At 43.1% G+C, this 22,364-nt stretch overlaps 1 protein-coding gene across 1 annotated transcript in view; it reads left to right on the forward strand.

Annotated features, from left to right (window-relative positions):
• Nucleotides 1-22,364, forward strand: part of LOC123748498 (murinoglobulin-1-like) — a 219,923-nt gene that overhangs the window by 161,513 nt on the left and 36,046 nt on the right. Inside the window, exons 17-20 of the mRNA XM_069326610.1 lie at nucleotides 13,430-13,656; nucleotides 16,405-16,487; nucleotides 20,147-20,268; nucleotides 20,936-21,086. Of these exons, the coding sequence (XP_069182711.1) occupies nucleotides 13,430-13,656; nucleotides 16,405-16,487; nucleotides 20,147-20,268; nucleotides 20,936-21,086 (583 nt within the window). The remainder of the gene's footprint in view (nucleotides 1-13,429; nucleotides 13,657-16,404; nucleotides 16,488-20,146; nucleotides 20,269-20,935; nucleotides 21,087-22,364) is intronic.

Raw genomic sequence — 22,364 nt, forward strand, 5'->3', positions numbered from 1 at the left:
TTACCCAACTCAGCCTTCCCTTTCCCCCACGCCCCCCAAGCCCTCCCCCCTTTTCTGCCCCCCACCCCCCCCCCTTTTCTGCCCCCCAACCCCCCCCCTTCTCCCCCCATCCCCCCAAGCCTCTCCTCCCCCCATGCTCCCCCAACCCTTCCACTCCCACCCCCCCCCCACCCTACCCCTCTCACTCTCCCCCCTACCCTCCCCCTCTCACCCACCCACCCTACCCTCCCCCTCTCACCCACCCCCTTACCCTCTCCCTCCCCCAAGCCCCCCAAGCCCTTCCTCCTCCACCATTCTCCCCGTACCAGATCCTCCCAGCTCCCACTCGCCCCAGATTCCACAGGTCCCCCCCCCCCAGAGGAGAAGCAGAAGAGAGTCAGTTTCACGGTAATGTACTCGAACATAGATGGGATCACAAGCAAGGCAAGTGAACTAAGGGAAAGGGCACAAGAAGTGAACCCAGATGTAATCGGACTCACTGAAACAAAACTCTCTGGAATCATAACGAATGCCGTGTTTCCCCAGGAGTACATAGTAATAAGAAAAGAGAGGGAAGGTAGGGGAGGAGGTGGAGTGGCCTTACTCATGAGAAAGGAATGGAGTTTTAAGGAAATGGCTATACCAGGCTGTGAGGGTTTCAGAGACTACATAGCCGGCAGCATGACAATGGGAGGACCAAGAATAGTAGTAGCAGTAATATATAACCCTCCACCAAATGACAGAAGACCCAGTCAAGAGTATGAAAAGAACAACTTGGCAGTTAACTCCATAATTGAGAGGGCAGCCTCTGCTGCCTGTAGAAATAGATCCCACCTGCTCATCATGAGGGACTTCAATCACGAAAGGATTCACTGGGAGAACAAGGAACCGCATGGAGGCGAGGATACGTGGAGAACCAAACTATTGGAGGTGGTGACTAGAAACTTTTTAACCCAGCATGTCAGAGAACCCATAAGGATGAGAGGAAATGACGAACCAGCGAGACTCGACCTAGTCTTCACTCTGAACGACTCCGACATAAGAGAAATCGGTTTTGATGCCCCAGTAGGAATGAGCGACCACAGTGTACTGGTGTTTGAGTACTTGATTGAAGAAGGGTTATTGAACTCGAGGAGGGATACCGAAAACAAAAGGTTAGCATATCGAAAGGGAAACTATGAGGAGATAAGAAAATTCCTAACAGATATAGCATGGGAAACATAACTTAGGGGAAAGAAGGACTAAGACATGATGGACTACATCATGCAGAAGTGCAAGGTCACAGCAAACAAGTTCAAACCAGTCCAAAAGGAAAACAGTGAAATGAGGATGAGAAACCCATGGTTTAATCGGAGATGTAGGCTAGCTAAGCAGCAAAGTAAAAGGGCATGGAGAAACTATAGGAATAACAGGACACTTGAGAGCAGACAAAGATATCAGAATGCCAGGAATGAATATGTCAGGATGAGAAGAGAGGCAGAAAGACAATACGAAAATGACATCGCAAGCAAGGCAAAGATTCAGCCTAAATTGCTCCATAGCCACACCATATCAGAATGCCAGGAATGAATATGTCAGGATGAGAAGAGAGGCAGAAAGACAATACGAAAATGACATCGCAAGCAAGGCAAAGATTCAACCTAAATTGCTCCATAGCCACACCAGGAGAAAAACAACAGTAAAGGAACAGGTTATGAAACTAAGAATAGGGGAAGAAGGATTCACTACAAACGACAAGGAAATGTGTGAGAAACTGAATAAGAAATTCCAGGAGGTCTTCACCTAAGAGCAAGGAGAAATCCCAGAGATAAGAGAGGGAATAGCTAACCAGGAACCACTGGAAGAGTTTGAGATTACCAGCGTGGAAGTAAGGAAGTGTTTACTAGAGTTGGATGTGACAAAGGCTATAGATCCAGATGGAATCTCCCCATGGATACTAAAGGAAGGAGCAGAAGAACTATGCCTGCCACTCTCCATAGTGTACAACAAATCACTGGCAACACGGGGAACTGCCAGAAATTTGGAAAGCAGCTAACGTAGTCCCGATATACAAGAAAGGGGATAGACAGGAGGCACTGAACTACAGGCCAGTGTCCCTAACCTGCATACCATGTAAGCTAATGGAGAAGATTGTGCGAAGAAAGCTAGTGGAAAATCTGGAGCGAAAGAACTTTGTAACACAGCATCAACATGGGTTCAGGGATGACAGGTCCTGCCTCACAGGGTTACTTGAATTCTACGACCAGGCAACAAAAATCAGGTAAGAAAGAGTAGGGTGGGCAGACTGCATATTTTTGGATTGTCAGAAAGCCTTTGATACAGTACCACACAAGAGGCTATTGAAAAGGCTGGAGATGCATGCAGATGTTAAAGGGAAGGTACTCCATTAGATAAAGGAGTACCTAAGCAACAGGAGACAACGAGTCAATGTGAGGGGTGAAGTCTCAGATTGGCGAGACGTTACGAGTGGAGTCCCGCAGGGGTCAGTCCTTGGGCCTATACTATTTCTGATATATGTAAATGATCTCCCAGAGGGTATAGAATCGTTTCTCTCAATGTTTGCTGATGATGCCAAAATCATGAGGAGAATCGAAACAGAGGATGAAAGTAGGAGGCAACAAGATGACCTAGACAGAATGAATGAATGGTCCAATAACTGGAAGCTAAAGTTAAACCCGAGTAAATGTAAAGTAATGAAACTAGGCGGAGGAAACTGGAGGCCAGACACAGGATACAGAATAGGAGATGGAGTACTTCATGAAACGGTCAGAGAGAAAGATCTAGGAGTTGATATCACACCAAACCTGTCTCCTGAAGCCACATAAAAAGAATTACGTCTGCGGCATACGCGAGGCCGGCTAACATCAGAACAGCCTTCAGGAACCTGTGTAAGAAATCATTCAGAAGCTTGTACACCGCATATGTAAGACCAATCTTGGAGTATGCGTCCCCAGCATGGAGCCCGTATCTTGTCAAGCACAAGACGAAGCTGGAAAAAGTTCAGAGATATGCCACTAGGCTAGTCCCGGAATTAAGAGGCATGAGTTACGAGGAAAGGCTGTGTGAGATGCACCTTATGACACTTGAAGACAGAAGAGTAATGGGAGACATGATCACTACCTACAAAATCCTCAGGGGAATTGACAAGGTAGACAAGCATCAACTATTCAACACTTGTGGTATGTGAACAAGGGGACACAGGTGGAAACTGAGTACCCAAGCGAGCCACAGGGACGTTAGAAAGAACTTTTTCAGTATCAGAGTAGTTAACAGGAGGAAAGCATTAGGCAGTGATGTGGTGGAGGCTGATACCATACACAGTTTCAAATGTAGATATGATAGAGCCCAGTAGGCTCAGGAATCTGTACACCAGTTCATTGACATTTGAGAGGCGGGACCAAAGAGCCAGAGCTCAACCCCCACAAACACAACTAGGTTAGTACAACTAGGTGAGTACACACACACACACACACACTCAAAGAACCTGTCTCTCCTGCCTGAGAGATAGGCAGGAGTGACTGGTAAGATGCTCCAATGGATAGGCGAGTACCTAAGCAATAGGAAGCAGAGAGTTACAGTGAGGGGTGAGACCTCATGCAGACTGGCGTGAAGTCAACAGTGGAGTCCCACAGGTCTCTGTACTGAGACCTATCCTGTTTCTGATATGCGTAAATTATATCCAGGAGGGTATAGACTCATTCCTCTCAATGCTTGCTGACGATGCCAAAATTATGAGAAGACAGAGGAGGACCGCTTGAGACTTCAAGAAGACCTGGACAAACTGAAGGAATGGTCGAACAAATGTTGTTAGAGTTTAACCCTAGCAAATGTAATGCAATGAAGATAGGTGTAAGGAGCAGGAGACCAGATACAAGGTATCATTTGGAAGATGAAATACTTCAAGAGAGAGAGAGAAGGACTTGGGGTTGATATCACGTCAGACCTGTCCCCTGAAGCCCATATAAAGAGGATAACATCAGCGGCATATGTCAGGCTGGCCAATATAAGAACGGCATTTAGAAACTTGTGTAAGGAATCATTCAGAACTTTGTATACCACATATGTCAGACCAATCCTGGAGTATGTAGCTCCAGTATGGAGCTCATATCTAGTCAAACATAAGACTAAACTGGAGAAGGTTCAAACATTTGCCACCAGAATAGTACCCGAGCTGAGAGGTATGAGCTACAAGGAGAGATTACTGAAATCAAACCTCACGTCTTTGGAGGACAGAAGCGTTAGGGGGGGGGGACATGATCACAACATTCAAGATTCTCATAGGAATTGATATGGTAGATAAGGACATACTGTTTAACACAAGGGGCACACACACTAGGGAACACAGGTGGAAATTGAGTGCCCTAATGAGTCACAGAGATATTAGAAAGAACTTTTTTTAGTGTCAGCGTGGTTGACAAATGGAATGCATTAGGTAGTAATGTGGTGGAGGCTGACTCCATACACAGTTTCAAGAATGTGTAAATCACGAAAATTAACACGTGATGAAAAATGTGACAGCGTCAGACCACGGAGGAAGAATTGAAACAGGAATTTCCTTATGTACCCTCGTATATTAATACATCTTCAGAAGGAATGATTCCTTCTGAAGATGTATTGATTCCTTCTGAAGATGTATTAATATCCGAAAGTACTTAAGGAAATTCCTGTTTCAATTCTTCCTCCGTGGTCTGACACTGTCACAGCTTTCAAGTGTAGATATGATAGAGCCCAGTAGGCTCAGGACCCTGTACACCAGTTGATTGACAGTTGAGAGGAGGGACCTAAGAGCCAGAGCTCAACCCCCGCAAGCACAAATAGGTGAGTATACACACACTCACACACAGGAAGCAGCCCGTAGCAGCTGTCTAACTCTTAAGTACCTGGTTGATACCTGGTTGATGGGGTTCTGGGAGTTCTTCTACTCCCCAAGCCCGGCCCGAGGCCAGGCTCGACTTGTGAGAGTTTGGTCCACCAGACTGTTGCTTGGAGCGGCCCGCAGGCCCACATACCCACCACAGCCCGGTTGGTCCGGCACTCCTTGGAGGAATAAATCTAGTTTCCTCTTGAAAATGTCCACGGTTGTTCCGGCAATATTTCTTATGCTTGCTGGGAGGACGTTGAACAACCGCGGACCTCTGATGTTTATACAAATCAGTTTATACAGTGATGTTATTCACTGCTAGAAAACAGGTGCATCAGGGTGAAAGGAACTCTGCCCATCTGTTTCCGCCGGCGCCGGGAATCGATCCCGGGACCACAGGACTATGTATCCAGCGTGCTGTTCACTCAACTACCAGCGTGTGTGTGTGTATGGGTGTTTGTGTGTAATTACCTAAGTGTAATTACCTAAGTGTAGTTACAGGATGAGAGCTACGTTCGTGGTGTCCCGTCTTCCCAGCACTCTTTGTCATATAACGCTTTGAAACTACTGACGGTCTTGGCCTCCACCACCTTCTCACCTAACTTGCTCCAACCGTCTATTACTCTGTTTGCGAAAGTGAATTTTCTTATATTTCTTTGGCATCTGTGTTTAGCTAGTTTAAATCTATGACCTCTTGTTCTTAACGTTCCAGGTCTCAGGAAATCTTCCCTATCGATTTTATCAATTCCTGTTACTATTTTGTATGTAGTGATCATATCACCTCTTTTTCTTCTGTCTTCTAGTTTTGGCATATTTAATGCCTCTAACCTCTCCTCGTAGCTCTTGCCCTTCAGTTCTGGGAGCCACTTAGTAGCATGCCTTTGCACCTTTTCCAGTTTGTTGATGTGCTTCTTAAGATATGGGCACCACACAACCGCTGCATATTCAAGCTTTGGCCTAACAAAAGTCGTGAACAATTTCTTTAGTATATCGCCATCCATGTATTTAAAAGCAATTCTGAAGTTAGAAAGCATGGCATAGGCTCCTCGCACAATATTCTTTATGTGGTCCTCAGGTGATAGTTTTCTATCTAGAACCAGCCCTAGATCTCTTTCTTTATCAGAATTTCTTAAAGATGTCTCACATAATATATAGATTGTGTGAGGTCTATGTTCTCCTATTCCACATTCCATAACATGGCATTTATTAACATTAGATTCCATTTGCCAAGTGGTGCTCCATATATTTATTTTGTCCAGGTCATCTTGAAGGGCATGACAATCATCTAAGTTTCTTATCCTTCCTATTATCTTAGCATCATCAGCAAACATGTTCATATAATTCGGTATACCAACTGGTAGATCATTTATGTAGACAATAAACATCACTGGTGCAAGAACTGAATCCTGTGGTACTCCACTTGTGACATTTCTCCAGTCTGATACATTGCCTCTGATCACTGCCGTCATTTTTCTATCAGTCAGAAAATTTTTCATCTATGTTAGAAGCTTACCTGTCACCCCTCCAATATTTTCCAGTTTCCAGAACAACCTCTTATGTGGAACTCTGTCGAAAGTCTTTCTTAGGTCCAGATAGATGCAGTCAACCCAACCATCTCTTTCCTGTAATATCTCTGTTGCTCGATCATAGAAACTGAGTAAATTCGATACACAGGATCTTCCAGATCGAAAACCATACTGTCTGTCTGATATTATATCATTTCTCTCCAGGTGTTCTTCCCATTTAGTTTTAATTATTTTTTCCAATATTTTGACTATTACACTTGTCAATGAAACCGGTCTATAATTAAGGGGGTCTTCCCTGCTTCCACTTTTGTAGATTGGAACTATGTTAGCCTTTCTCCACACATCAGCTACAACTCCTGTAAACAGGGATGCCTGAAAAATCAGTTGAAGTGGAATGCTGAACTCAGGTGCACATTCTCTCAAAACCCATGGTGAAACTCCCTCTGGACCAACTGCTTTGTTCTTATTTAGCCCCTTCAGCATTTTTTCCACTTCGTCTCTAGACACCTCTATGTGCTCTATATTGTTCTCTGGAATTCTTATTGTATCTGGTTCCCTGAAGATTTCATATTGTACAAACACACTTTGGAACTTTTCGTTTAATGTGTGGGAAATTTTTACCCACCATATCGAATAATCATCTAAGAAATGTATTATTTCTATATTATTTCTATATCATATCTATATCATATTTAAATTGTATCAAAATCATATCAAATCATATCAAAATCATATTAGAATCATTATAGATTCATTATACAGCTTGATCCTAGATGACAATGCCACTTGGATCACGTACGTCATAGGGCCCTAAAGATGCCTATGTGACTTTGTGCATGATCTCTCAAGGATCCAGAAGCTTCTAGAAGGATTTCTTAATTAAAAAACTATTGGAACATTAATCGCTTCCGTTAGGGATTATATATCGAATCCTTAATAAGAATCAGTGGTACTATCAAGTACTACTTATAATCTTTAAATCCTATATCTAATTATATTATAATCACATCTTATCTCAATCATAAGTCTAGACAGTAAAAATAATTAATCAATATTCATAGAAGGCTACCATGCTCAGGGAGCATGAAGGGGCGATGGCTGGGAGAGAAGGGCCCAACACACCCCGCGGCTGGGAGAGAAGGGCCCAACACACCCCGCGGCACTTCGCGTTTGTTTACAACTGAGTGAACAGTGACGGATCCTTAGCGAACATTATTTAGCTCAAGACATCTTATCTAATTATCTTTATCACCAGTGAATACTCTCTAGAACTGGGGGAGTACCTGGACAATATATCTACAAGGAATATCCCTAGAACATTTATATCTATAAGTGTAGAGTGGAGCACACAGTGACTTGTCTCCACCTTCACCATCAACCCTCATCTTTTTGCAAAGCAGTTAAAGAAAAATCACGTAGCAACGCTACTAGTACATTATACAGCAACACTGTTATATAAAATATTGTGACTATACTCGCGACAAGAGAGTTATCAAGTCTGGCACTGTCAGACAGGCACCCAGCTTCAGATAAGTATATTGAAGGTTAATACAGTACTGTATAAATTGGCCAATTGTATGCTTGTATAACTTTAATATCCTATAAGTCTGTCTGTTGGTTATAAAGCGAGGCAACGCCTCATATCTCAATAAGTTTATTTATATAGTAGGGCAGCAGTAGAATCTCTGTCCAAGCACTAGACCTCATGAGTGTCCATTATGTGAGAAAAGATTCAGCCGCAATAAGTAAAAAGACCTCATAAGTGTCCATGGTGTTGGAAGAGATTCAGTCAAGCTGACTGTACCTAATCATATAAATTAAATATAAATACATTGCATATATACTTGAATATATAAATTAAGTTAAAAATTAATAACACGAAACAATGGGTATAAATTAAATAAGTTTAGATTTAGGAAAGACTTGGGTAAATACTGGTTCAGTAAGAGGGTTGTTGATTTGTGGAATCAATTACCGCGTAACGTGGTGGAGGTGGGGTCCCTTGATTGTTTGAAGCGCGGGTTGGACATGTATATGAGAGGGATTGGGTGGTTATAGATAGGAGTTGCCTCGTATGGGCCAATAGGCCTTCTGCAGCCACCTTTGTTCTTATGTTCTTATGTTCTTATTGCTTGCTTAGTTATTTTTTAAGTTATCATATAAGTTCATTAAATTGAATATAATTTAGTACTTAGTTAATAGTACTTAGACTACATTTAAAGTCATTTATTATACATTTACAATTTAAATTGTTGTTTATAGTATAAGAATATATTGGCTGTTGATAGTTATGGTGCTAGGCTAGACTATGTACATGTTTAAATCTCTGATTTAAACAGAGCCAGTGTTCAGTCATTGAACTGAATTTATTAAATCTTATCCTTGTATAAAATACAAGCTGATGTGAGAATCCCTGTCTGCAGGTGTACCGGAACTTCTATCAACTAATTCATTCACCCCAACTGTCCCTTACAGCCCACAATCTGTCATTAGGAAAAGAGGAGCTAGGATTTACAACTCTAGCTAGAGATTTTAGTTGAATTAATTTGCAGACAGTAAATTTTTAATTTATTTCAGTACAAGTCACTGGTAGTCTCCTCTCATATCAATCCCAGCAGGTTTTTCACACATTTTCTTTTCATTTTTCGTGAATCTATTTCCCATTTTCAACCTCTGAATATTATCCTTTACCTGCAATTTGTTGTTTATGAATTTATAGAATAGACCTGGTTCTGTTTTACATTTGTCTGCAATCCCTTTTTCAAAATTTCTTTCTGCCTCTCTCCTCACTGCCGTTTAGTTGTTTCTCGCATCTTTGTATCGCTGGTATGCTTGGTATGTTACATATGGTATGCTGGTATCTGGTATGTTTGTGTGTGTGTGTGCACGCCTACCTAATTGTTCTCGCCTAATAATGCTTTCAAGGGTTGAGTTACGGCTCTTCTGTGTGTGTGTGTTTGTCATATTTTTCGTTAGTGAATTGAAAACATTATTATTATTAATATTAACATCTTTATTGACAAAATTAATTACAATTTTGCCTAATCTGAGGATTTAGATTAGTCTTATTAAAGTGAGGATAATGCTGGTATTCACTGTCACGCAGGACAGAGGGTCATACATAACACGATAGGTCTAAACTGTAGTCGGAAGTACATATATATATCATGGTTACAATCAATGGTTTAATGTATGGATATGTGAAAACAACTTTCTATTGTTCACTGCCACACAAGGGCAGGGATGGGTTCATAACTGATGCAGCTTAGAAGTAATATAAATGAATATTGTTCTTCATTCTTTAAAATGGACAAGCAAATTTTGGATAAACTGTTAGGATGTCGTCCAGAACACCTGAGTCAATAAAATAGTTACACAGTTGATGGTACAAGAGGCCAGGAGGTCTAAAGTCCTTTACGGCTTCACATTCAACAATATAGTGTTCTAGTGAATGCATTAAAGGTTTATCACAGAGTTTACAATCTGAGTATTCTGGTAGTGGCTCAGCCTCACTAACCTGCCAAATGTGTCTATAGCCAAGGCGAATTCGCGCAATGACTACATCACATTGCCTGGTCCGGTTACTGTGCTAACCATACAAATACCTATCATTACAAAACTTGTCATAACTTTTAATACTGCAGTTTTCAGGTCTCTGGACATTTCTTAGTTCTTCTAAATCTGAATTAATTTCTTTAATTTGTATGTTTCTAATAATTGCATTAGATAGTCCAAAGTCATAATCAATGTTTTCTTTCTTGCAAGCCTCATTGGCCAATCGATCTACAAAGTCATGTTTTCCAACTAAAACATTGTAAACAAATAGCAAAGGTGAATACAGGAGTTGACTACTTAAATGTCTATCATACATGTTCGTTTAAGGTATAAGTTTCAGCTCTACTGAAAGTTTATCATTTTTTTGTTATTTATTATTTTATGCAATTTTCATATTCTGACTCCTTTGGTTATCATGTTGGAGTCTTGAGTGTTATATAGCGCATTAAATCCAGCGACACAGACTGTGCTACACAGTCTTCCTGGCGTCCAGCGACACAGACTGTGCTACTCAGTCTTCCTGGCTTCCAGCGACACAGACTGTGCTACACAGTCTTCCTGGCTTCCAGCGACACAGACTGTGCTACACAGTCTTCCTGGCTTCCAGCGACACCAACTGTGCTACACAGTCATCCTGGCTTCCAGCGACACAGTCTTCCTGGCGTCCAGCGACACAGACTGTGCTACACAGTCTTCCTGGCTTCCAGCGACACAGACTGTGCTACATAGTCTTCCTGGCTTCTAGTGACACAGACTGTGCTACACAGTCTTCCAGCGACACAGATTGTGCTACACAGTTATAGAGAGAGCAGCTTCTGTGGCTAGCAGGAACGGATCCAGACTACTAATCATGAGAGACTTCAACCATGGGAAGATAGATTGGGGGAACAGAGACCCACATGGAGGCCCAGACACATGGAGAGCTAAGCTGCTGGATGTGGCAACAAGAAACTTTCTAAGTCAACACGTCAAGGAACCGACAAGAATGAGAGGAGGGGTTGAACCAGCCTTGCTTGATCTGATATTTACCCTAAATGAGTTGGATATAAGGAAAGTTAAGTTGGAAGCCCCCTTGGGAATGAGTGATCATAGTGTATTGAGCTTTGCGCACCTGGTTGAGCTAGGAATTATCACCCCCAAAAAAGAACTGGGAAACAAAGGGCTGGCGTACCGAAAGGGAAACTATGAGGAGATGAATAAATTCCTATTGGATATACATTGGGACACAGAACTCGGAACCAAGTCCGTACAAGACATGATGGACTATGTCACCAAAAAATGTCAGGAGGCTGTAAGCAGGTTTGTCCCAGCCCGACAGGAAAAAACAGAGAAGCAAAGGAAGAATCCGTGGTTTAATAGGGAATGTATGAAAGCAAAGGAGCTGAACAAAAGGGCATGGAGGAACTTCCATAATAACAGAACACCAGAAAGTAGAGAGAGAGATACCAGAGAACCAGGAACGAGTATGTTAGTGTGAGAAGAGCAGCTGAGAAAAGGTATGAAAATGATATAGCTAATAAAGCCAAGACCGAACCAAAGCTACTACACAGTCACATCAGGAGGAACACAACAGTGAAGGAACAGGTGATGAAATTTAGGGTGGGCGAGGACAGGTACACAGAGAATGACAAAGAGGTGTGTGAAGAACTCAACAAAGACCTCCTTGTTCCAGGAGGTCTTTACAATAGAAGAGGGAGAAGTCACGGCGCTAGGAGAGGTGGCAGCAAACCAGGTGACCTTGGATATGTTCGAAATTACAAGAGATGAGGTTAAGAAGCACCTATTGGAGCTGGATGTGAGAAGCTGTTGGGCCAGACGGAATCTCACCATGGGTATTGAAAGAGTGTGCAGGAGCACTTTGCTTGACACTCTCCATAGTGTATAGTAGGTCACTGGAAATGGGAGATCTACCAGAAATATGGAAGACTGCTAATGTAGTACCAATATACAAAAGGGTGACAGGCAAGAGGCACTGAACTACAGGCCAGTGTCCTTAAACTTGTATACAATGCAAGGTGATGGAGAAAATTGTGAGAAAAAACCTTCTAACACATCTGGAGAGAAGAGACTTCGTGACAACCCATCAAGTATAGGCGGACTGCATTTTTTTGGACTGTCGGAAAGCCTTTGACACAGTACCCCATAAAAGGTTGATGCATAAGCTGGAGAAACAGGCAGGAGTAACTGGTAGCGCGCTCCAGTGGATAAGGGAGTACCTAAGCAATAGGAAGCAGAGAGTTACAGTGAGGGGTGAGACCTCAGAATGGCGTGAAATCACCAGTGGAGTCCAACAGGGCTCTTTTTTTTGGGTCTATCCTGTTTCTGATATACGCAAAAGATCTCCCAGAGGGTATAAACTCATTCCTCTCAATGTTTGCTGAAGACGCCAAAATTATGAGAAGGATTAAGACAGAGGAGGACAGCTTGAGGCTTCAAGAAGACCTGGACAAGCTGCAGGAATGGTCGAACAAATGGCTGTTAGAGTTTAACCCAAGCAAATGTAATGTAATGAAGATAGGGGTAGGAAGCAGGAGACCAGATACAAGGTATCATTTGGAAGATGAAATACTTCAAGAGTCAGAGAGAGAGAGAGAGACCAGGGGGTTGATATCATGCCAGACCTGTCCCCTGAAGCTCATATCAAGAGGATAACATCAGCAGCATATGCCAGGTGGCTAACATAAGAACGGCCTTTAAAAACTTGTGTAAGGAATCTTTCATAACATTATATACCACATATGTCAGACCAATCCTGGCGTATGCGGCTCCAGCATGGAGTCCATATCTAGTCAAGCATAACGCTAAACTGGAAAAGGTTCAAAGGTTTGCCACCAGACTAGTACCCGAGCTGAGAGGTATGAACTACGAGGAGAGACTACGGGAATTAAACCTCACTTCGTTTTAAGACAGAAGAGTTAGGGGGGACATGATCACCACATTCAAGATTCTCAAGGGTATCGACAGGGTTGATAAAGACAGGCTATTTAACACAAGGGGCACACGCACTAGGGGACACAGGTGGAAACTGAGTGCCCAAATGAGCCACAGAGATATTAGAAAGAACTTTTTAGTGTCAGAGTGGTTGACAAATGGAATGCATTAGGTAGTGATGTGGTGGAGGCTGACTCCATACACAGTTTTAAGTGTAGATATGATAGAGCCCAATAGGCTCAGGAACCTGTACACTTGTTGATTGACGGTTGGGAGGCGGGACCAAAGAGCTAGAGCTCAACCCCCGCAAGCACAACTAGGTGAGTACAACTAGGTTAGTACAGTCTTCTAGGCTTCCAGCGACACAGACTGTACTACACAGTCTTCCTGGCTTCCAGGGATACAGACTGTGTTAGGCTTTGCTCCTTCTTCTAACAGTGACTTACGATAATGTCTAACCTCCTCATTCTAACTTAAGTCATGCCATTCACAGATCATCCTGGAGCGGTAACTGCTTCAAGTCACTCAAAACATTAATGATGCCATTCATTCTTATGTGTCTACTGTCTTGGTTTAGGTGTCTGTGAGGGTGCAGGAGAGTGAGGAGTACCAGATCTTGGAGGAGGCGACTGAGCAGATTGTCCTCGGGAAGCGTAGCTCTTGTGTCCCGGCACAGGACAAGGTCGTCCACATAGTGAGGATCAAACCCCTGGTGATCGGAGAAGTCAACATTAGCGTAGCTGCCTTCGTCGACTATGAGTACTCGCAGCCCTGCGGCTCCGGTGATTCATCCATCAACAGAAGGTCAGCAAAATATTCCTTCTTTCCTCACTACTCATCAGCATTCAAGTCATGATGAGGATTTTAATAATAATAATAATAATAATAATAATAATAATAATAATAATAATAATAATAATACACAAGTAAATAATCTTTATGTGATATATCTATGATAAAATCAATTTGAGCAATGCGGCAGAGTGAAGAACTCCATTACCTTGCCTGAGTGCATAGGGATTATCCTTTGCCCCTGCCAGAGTGCATGGCAGATTATCCATAGGTAATGGATAATCTGCATGCACTCTGGCTGGGGAGATGAGGCTGCAGGGTTGGGAGCTTCATGCTCTCCTCTGCAGGCTGAGGTTCTGTTCTTTGGTCCCTGGTGGGCGGTTTGTTCGGTTGTTGTCTTCTACTTCTCTGGCAAAGAATGATTCAGGTGGTTCCCGGAGGGGTCCCGAGATGACTGATGCCTGGCAGGTCTGCGTGCTCCCGGTTCTGCCGCGTGGGTGCTATGTTGGCTGACCCCACTCCCTTGGTACCCCGTTCCTTGTGTCAGGAAAGCTAAGCAGCTTGTGGTCTGCCCTCAGGCCTCTGATATTCGTAAATATGCAGCTTTGGCTGCAGTTTTTTCTTTAAAAATGTCGAGGACATTGGGGCTTAGAGGTTTACATGGTTTAACCGGGTCTTGTGGGCCCAACACAGTGGGCTCAGTATCCAAGAACAGCGCCAATTCAACGCCAAATCAACGTCATCAACGTTTAATTTACATTGATAATGCTGATGCATCGTCGAACCCGCACCACTCTTGGATATTGTGCTCACTGGGGATTTGGTGAAAGTTCCTGGTCCCAGTCGGTCTTGTTTGACCTAAGACCTGCCGTTTCTCCTCATCCTCCCTGATTAGTTCCTTGTTTGCCTTCTGCTCTATAGTTAGCTTCAAGAAGCCATGAAGCGGCTACTCCCACAAAACTATCATTGAATATAATAAAACGCCTCGTTCTGGTGGCTCCCAGACTCCATCCCTGCCAGGTTAGTTCCTTGTATATCACTCCGAACTGACCTGCAACAGGCTCTTGGCAGGGGCTTCGAGCCGATTGGTGCCGGCCATAAGTATTAACGGGCGTGAGCTAGTTTTGAGTGAACAAATTGTTTGGAATGAATAGTTTGGCAGGTTTGATGCTTCATTTCCCATGAACGCTGCAGTTGTCTGTCAAGCTTGACTGACTTTCTGGATAGATTCCTCAGTGAGGATGTTGACAAGTTACCTGCTTCTTGCACCTCACTCAAGAGGCCAGGTTCTGGCTTTGATCTCCATATAACATCTGATTTTTCTATCTACGCTGTGATTGTGAAAAAGTAAAGCAAAGTAAGGAAGAAAGGAGGGGATAAGGTTGGATAACATGGATAAGGTTGAGGGGGGAACTAAGGTAGAGAGAAGCGAGTGGGGATAGAAAACGGGGAGCGAACTGGAAGAGTGGAGGTAGGAGGAATGAAGGAAGTAGGAGGGGGAAGGAAGGAGGGATAAGAAGGAGTAGGGAGAGTAGACAAGACTGTTATTCTGTTATACTATCTATGATGTTATACTATACTGATATTCTAAGATGTTCTGATGTTTGCTGCCACCACCTGTCATTGAAACTAAATATAAATTCGACTTAAACAATGCGACAGGAGTACTGTTTAATTTATAACTTTCTAAATAAATTCCTAAATAAACCCGACTGGTTAAGTGAGGCGAGGTGGCGCGCGAGCTGCTCTCATCAAGCCACACCTTCCCTCACTCACCTGATGGTGCCCTCACTCTCGTTCCTACCTTGTTCATCTCGTTATATCTCTATCCTTAACTTTTACTTGAGGGGACATTGGTTCAAAGAGAGGACTGAACAAAAGTCAAGCTTGTTATTCTACACATAGACATTTATTGAATAAAATTATTTCAAATTATTTCAATTTCCAGCAATTGATATTTAACATTTTGACATCCTATTATTTAACAAAATATTGACCAAATTAAAAAGGGGGGAGGGGGGGTCACCCACTCCATACACGCCCACACCATACATGGCTAAATGGTTCAGACTCTACTAGCTTGTCACCACTAAGACACACTTCTGGTTTAAGACAATGCATAACTGAACTCTTACCTCACTAACAAGTTAACCCAGGGGTGGGTGATGGCTAATCACCAGCCCGGATGGAGGAGCTGGTTGGATGTACTCACCCTTGCAAAGGTTCCACTCTCACTGCTCAACCACCTCGCTGGCCGAGCCAGGGGTGGGTACTCTCGCAAGCCAGAACATGGCTTCTTTGTTGAAAGTACTGCCGTCAGCAAAGCTGTGCCGGCTCACCTCACCAACTACCACCTCGCTCTCGACTAACACGCACACACGTATACACTCACACACAATTACAACTCACAATTATACGTGAAAGAGTGCAAAATACTTGCACTGTTACATCCAGCAGGCCAAAGACCACTTGGGCTCCACCAGAAAAGAGACATTTCATTACATTTAGCACTTTTTTCTAGATTTTTATCCCTTTTTTGTAAAAAGAAACTCGTAAAAAATAAAATAGAAAATTTTAAGAATAGTGAATAAGGGTAAACCAGAACCTAGAGATTAGCACACTCCAAGAGATACACTTAATTGCTTAATTCATCCAATACAATCATAATAACTTTGTAATAGTTCTTCATAAACTACCTAAACAGTATGCTAGTATAAATAGAACGAGATGGTTTAAATACTTTCCTATAATCGTTTTCAGAGACTCACTGATAAAACCCATCACAGTGGAGGCCGAGGGGTTCCTGAGAGAGAAGACCTGGAGCAAGTACATCTGCTCTAAAGGTAAGGATATACCATCATTGCTGTGCAGCCTTGTACCACCCTCAGTGATCAGTGTGACTGTCACCCTCAGTGATCAGTGTGACTGTCACCCTCAGTGATCAGTGTGACTGTCACCCTCAGTGATCAGTGTGACTGTCACCCTCAGTGATCAGTGTGACTGTCACCCTCGACGGCTCTGTAGAAGAAGGTGGACGATGTACCGGATGTGCATGTAACATATTTGAACAATCTTCTCTCGTACATACAGCAATGAAGCGCATCAATGACTGGGCAAGTACAACTCAAACCGAACTTGCAGGCATATACCTTGCCACTGAATTGTTAAAAGACAAAGGCAGTGGACTTATATACTGTGACTCGCAGAGTGCACTCCTGGCATTGAACGCACATAGTAGTGACACCCAGAAAATAGTCAGTGATATTCGAATGAATGTTTTAGCTGCCAAAGAAAACAGATTTGAGATTAAATTCCTATGGATACCATCACATGTTGGCATCTCAAGGCATGACACTGTTGATATGCTTGCTAAGACAGCCTGCAGAAAACCAGTGGTAGAAATTGATATGGGTGTTTCATTAGCAGTGACAAAGATAATACTTAAACAAATATCTAATGAAAATCTCACCGACCTAACAAATTCTCAAAGACCTGAAAGTTGTAGCATTAAATATTATGATAGATATCGTGAGGAGACATTCACATATGGGACTAATAGAACAAGAACCCGGCAATGTGATGTTATAGTGGCCAGAATACGCCTGGGATATAGACGTATCTGGCAGCTTTCTCAAAACCCAAATGTCGAGTACACAATGTGTCAACTTTGTGAAAGAGAAAACATGCACTCTCTTGAACATTATATTGTAGAATGTCCCATACTGACTGACTTTGGCCCTCCTGGGCTAAGGTATGCTGAACTCTGTAATTACTATATGAGTACTGGAACACTCGATGATATATTGGACTTGTATCCAAGATTGACCATGTAATATATCAATCATACAATGTATATATATGATGTAACTATATAACCTGAGCTTGTAAAAGCACCTTCATCACCTTCAGTGATTAAGTGCTTAATTGCACACGAGTTTCTTTATCAGCCACCTCACCCTGTCAGGGTAAATGAGACAAATGTATGTGAATGCATGTGTGTGTGTATATATGTATGTATATGTGTGTGTGTATGTATATGTATGGGTATAAAGTATATAGGGAAGCTGATCAGAATTACATTTCACCTTTGTGAATGTACATTAATGACACTATGTAAAAGACACATCAAACACTTTATGTAGGGCATACGTAAATCTGTGTATATATGTATTTACGTATGTAGGATAGCTTAGCATTTTAAAAGCACCGAATCACCTTCTGTGGTTGAGTGTTCAATAAACCCTTGAACTATATGTTTAACACTTCTCTAACCCTGTCCATGGAGGACAGAAGAAAATGTATATATGCTGGTTAGCATTGTAAATGTGTGGCCACGTCTGTGGTAGAAGAAAAAAAAAACTCAGTGATCAGTGTGACTGTCACCCTCAGTAGTCAGTGTGACTGTCACCCTCAGTGGTCAGTGTGACTGTCACCCTCAGTGATCAGTGTGACTGTCACCCTCAGTGATCAGTGTGACTGTCACCCTCAGTGGTCAGTGTGACTGTCACCCTCAGTGATCAGTGCGACTGTCACCCTCAGTGGTCAGTGTGACTGTCACCCTCAGTGATCAGTGTGACTGTCACCCTCAGTGATCAGTGTGACTGTCACCCTCAGTGATCAGTGTGACTGTCACCCTCAGTGATCAGTGTGACTGTCACCCTCAGTGATCAGTGTGACTGTCACCCTCAGTGATCAGTGTGACTGTCACCCTCAGTGGTCAGTGTGACTGTCACCCTCAGTGATCAGTGTGACTGTCACCCTCAGTGATCAGTGTGACTGTCACCCTCAGTGGTCAGTGTGACTGTCACCCTCAGTGATCAGTGTGACTGTCACCCTCAGTGGTCAGTGTGACTGTCACCCTCAGTGGTCAGTGTGACTGTCACCCTCAGTGATCAGTGTGACTGTCACCCTCAGTGGTCAGTGTGACTGTCACCCTCAGTGATCAGTGTGACTCTCACCCTCAGTGATCAGTGTGACTGTCACCCTCAGTGGTCAGTGTGACTGTCACCCTCAGTGATCAGTGTGACTGTCACCCTCAGTGGTCAGTGTGACTGTCACCCTCAGTGATCAGTGTGACTGTCACCCTCAGTGATCAGTGTGACTGTCACCCTCAGTGGTGAGTGTGACTGTCACCCTCAGTGGTCAGTGTGACTGTCACCCTCAGTGATCAGTGTGACTGTCACCCTCAGTGATCAGTGTGACTGTCACCCTCAGTGATCAGTGTGACTGTCACCCTCAGTGATCAGTGTGACTGTCACCCTCAGTGGTCAGTGTGACTGTCACCCTCAGTGATCAGTGTGACTGTCACCCTCAGTGATCAGTGTGACTGTCACCCTCAGTGATCAGTGTGACTGTCACCCTCAGTGATCAGTGTGACTGTCACCCTCAGTGGTCAGCGTGACTGTCACCCTCAGTGATCAGTGTGACTGTCACCCTCAGGGATCAGTGTGACTGTCAACACTCGGCTCGTTACTTAAGTTCTAGGCCCAACTCTACATTGGTGCTTCACGCTGCTAACGACGAGATCATTTTGCGTGATCATATGCCATCAGTCCCATCTCTCTCTTACACTAGACTCGTTGAGATGTTTGGTGATATTGACCTTGTCATTATACTGATAACGATAATTAATAATAATAAACTAATCACCTGGAGCTGTTTAGTGACTGGTGACCAAGGCGCTGCCAGCCGCTTACTCCACCGCAGTACAGTGGTAAGGTCAGGCGTCGGCAGCTCACAGGCAAGGAAAAGGTGGTAGAAGAAGAATGCTTGAACAATGAGTAGAAGAAGGGTGCTTGAATAGGGTACTGGAGAGAGGGGGAGATTGGAAAAGGTGTACAGGAGAGAAGGGGGGATCAACGGGGAGAAAGTTTGACATGGGAGGAAATGGGAAGAAAAGACGGGATAGGGAAAGCAAGATGAGAAGGGGAAGATTCGGAGAGAGGGGCGAGGGAGACCCGAGCACAGCCGGGTATCCTCCTTTAGTATATCTGTAAAAGAGAATGTCTGCTTGTTAGTCTATCTTCGGTTGGAGGCGATGGTTGTAATTAGCCTTATTCATCTTTCCATGGTGAATTGTTATTGTATGGTAAGAGTCAAAGGTGGATGCATTCGGCTCCTCATGACCCTCCTGAAGTTGGATTGGCTTCTATTGCTACAAACACCGACTCTAAGGACAATCAACCCAATATTTTTAATTTCATAGTTTGCTCACCAGCAGATTTCTCGGCTTTTACTGGATGGAGGGAGGTAGAATGGGAATGAGAGAGAATTAGGGAGTTGAAGTGAGGAGGAGAGTGGGGGGGGGGGGGGAGAGAGACCCGGACACCGCTGGGTACCCCATCTAGAGTTATATATGCAGTCCCCACACTGACTACCAAAACTTTGTTCCAGTGCTAGCCATTATTTTTGTTTTAGAAAAAGCTTACACAAGAGTTATTCTAGGAAATACTCATTGTATATTGTCTAAACATTTGGTGAAGTATATTTGTTGCTGTTGCAGACTTTGAGACTGGCGAGGACTCGCTGGAGGCGTGGGAGCTGGAGATCCCACAGGTCATGGTGGAGGGGTCAGAGCGAGGCTGGGTCACGGCCGTCGGTGACCTCATCGCTCTCACACTCGAGGTACTCACTCACTCACTCACTCATGTTCTCTGTGATAGTTATGTGTAAACCTTAAATCATAGGGAGAGATCAGTGTAACAAGGTGAGCAATATCCCCCCATATGTTGGTTACATACTAACATGCATCAGAGTAAACATTAGTGCAGCTCAATACCATTGTCAGCTAAGATATTCTGGGCTCTCATATCACCTGTTTGGGCTTCATGATCTCTTTATATACACTAATTGATTAAAATAAAAAAATTATATGCCTTATCGACTTTCATGTTGGATACTATAGAACAATTAATGCTCCAATCACTATTTTTATAAAATTTTGTGGTGTCCTTTCTTTGAAGTTAAATAAATTAATGAAACAAATATTTTTCAAATATTTTGAACAATAATTAAATCTCTGTTTAAATATCATCTTATATAGTTCATATAGTAGTCAGTTTAAATATCATCTTATATAGTTCATATAGTAGTCAGTTTAAATAGAATTTTCCCTCTGATTTGACATTACAAAAAATTATTATACTGTAATTTCTTGTGAAGTGCAAGAAACTTGCTGATGCACTAATAATAAAGTGTTGCATGAACTTTACACACAACGGTGGATGCTTGGTGCATGTGCAACAGCTTCTTAACACATTATAACCCAGAATATTTCCATAATTCCTTGAAGAATTTGGGGAGCCTGATCCGGATGCCGTACGGGTGTGGGGAGCAGAACATGATCAACTTGGTGCCCAACATCTTCATCATGCAGTACCTGAAGGCCTCCAACCAGACCACCCCGGAGACCACCAGGAGGCTCCTCACCTACATGAAGACCGGTAACCTCATTATTATCTCTATCTATGTAAGGACAGTTAGCCAATATTTCTGGCTATGGTCGGTCTGAGGTCTGACAACGTGGGTGATGACTGGTCACTACCTGCTGTCCCTCAAGCTAAGTAATGTTGTTGTTGTTTTAGATTCAGCTACTCGGAACAAAAGTTCCAAGCAGCACGGACTATGGTGAGCCCATATTAGTCATCAAAACTACGGCCCACAATGGTTCCTGGACGTGCTCATGTTTATAACCCGGGTTAATGCTAAACGCGTTAGTTTACTGTGAGCAAGTGTGGGCCGGAGTTTACATGTGCTTCAGAACAACTCTGGCTGCCTCGTCAGCAAACTCTAACAATGTGGTATACGTCTCTTATTGATATCGTCGTCAGGCAGAGAGCCCGTACTTGGGCTTATTCCAGGTCCCCCGTAGTCAACTATAGCTAACCCTGGTGGCTCTACTACACTTTAGAAACTCTCGAGTACCTATTTACTGCTAGGTGAGTATCTATTTACTGCTAGGTGAGTATCTATTTACTGCTAGGTGAGTATCTATTTACTGCTAGGTGAGTATCTATTTACTGCTAGGTGAGTACCTATTTACTGCTAGGTGAGTATCTATTTACTGCTAGGTGAGTATCTGTTTACTGCTAGGTGAGTATCTATTTACTGCTAGGTGAGTACTTATTTACTGCTAGGTGAGTATCTATTTACTGCTAGGTGAGTACTTATTTACTGCTAGGTGAGTATCTATTTACTGCTAGGTGAATATCTATTTACTGCTAGGTGAGTATCTATTTACTGCTAGGTGAGTATCTATTTAATGCTAGGTGAGTGGATTTAGGTGGATTTACACCTATTTACTGCTACTTGATTACCTATTTACCGCTAGGTAAACATCGTGCGCAGGGAAAAAATGTCCAACCGTTTCTGTCCGACCTAGAGAATAAATCCCGAGGTTATTAACCAAATACGTAGACCACTGTGCTAACAATAAGCATTTGAAACTACACGAACCAAACTAAGGAAGGGAATTATCAGGAGATAGCGCCAAGTCATCACGACTATATAGCACTTGGAAGGGGTCAGGATAAGGATTTGGAATGGGACGGGGGAAAGGAATGGTGCCCAACCAATTGGATGGTCGGGGATTGAACGCCGACCTGCATAAAGCGAGACCGTCACTCTACCGTCCAGCCCAAGTGGTTGGGTACCAAACTAAGGAGGTATATGCTAATTATCACAATGATTGTAATTGATAAAATACCTTTAAAACGCCGAAA

This window comes from Procambarus clarkii, chromosome 18 (genome assembly GCF_040958095.1).
Source record: "Procambarus clarkii isolate CNS0578487 chromosome 18, FALCON_Pclarkii_2.0, whole genome shotgun sequence".
NCBI lineage: Eukaryota > Metazoa > Arthropoda > Malacostraca > Decapoda > Cambaridae > Procambarus > Procambarus clarkii.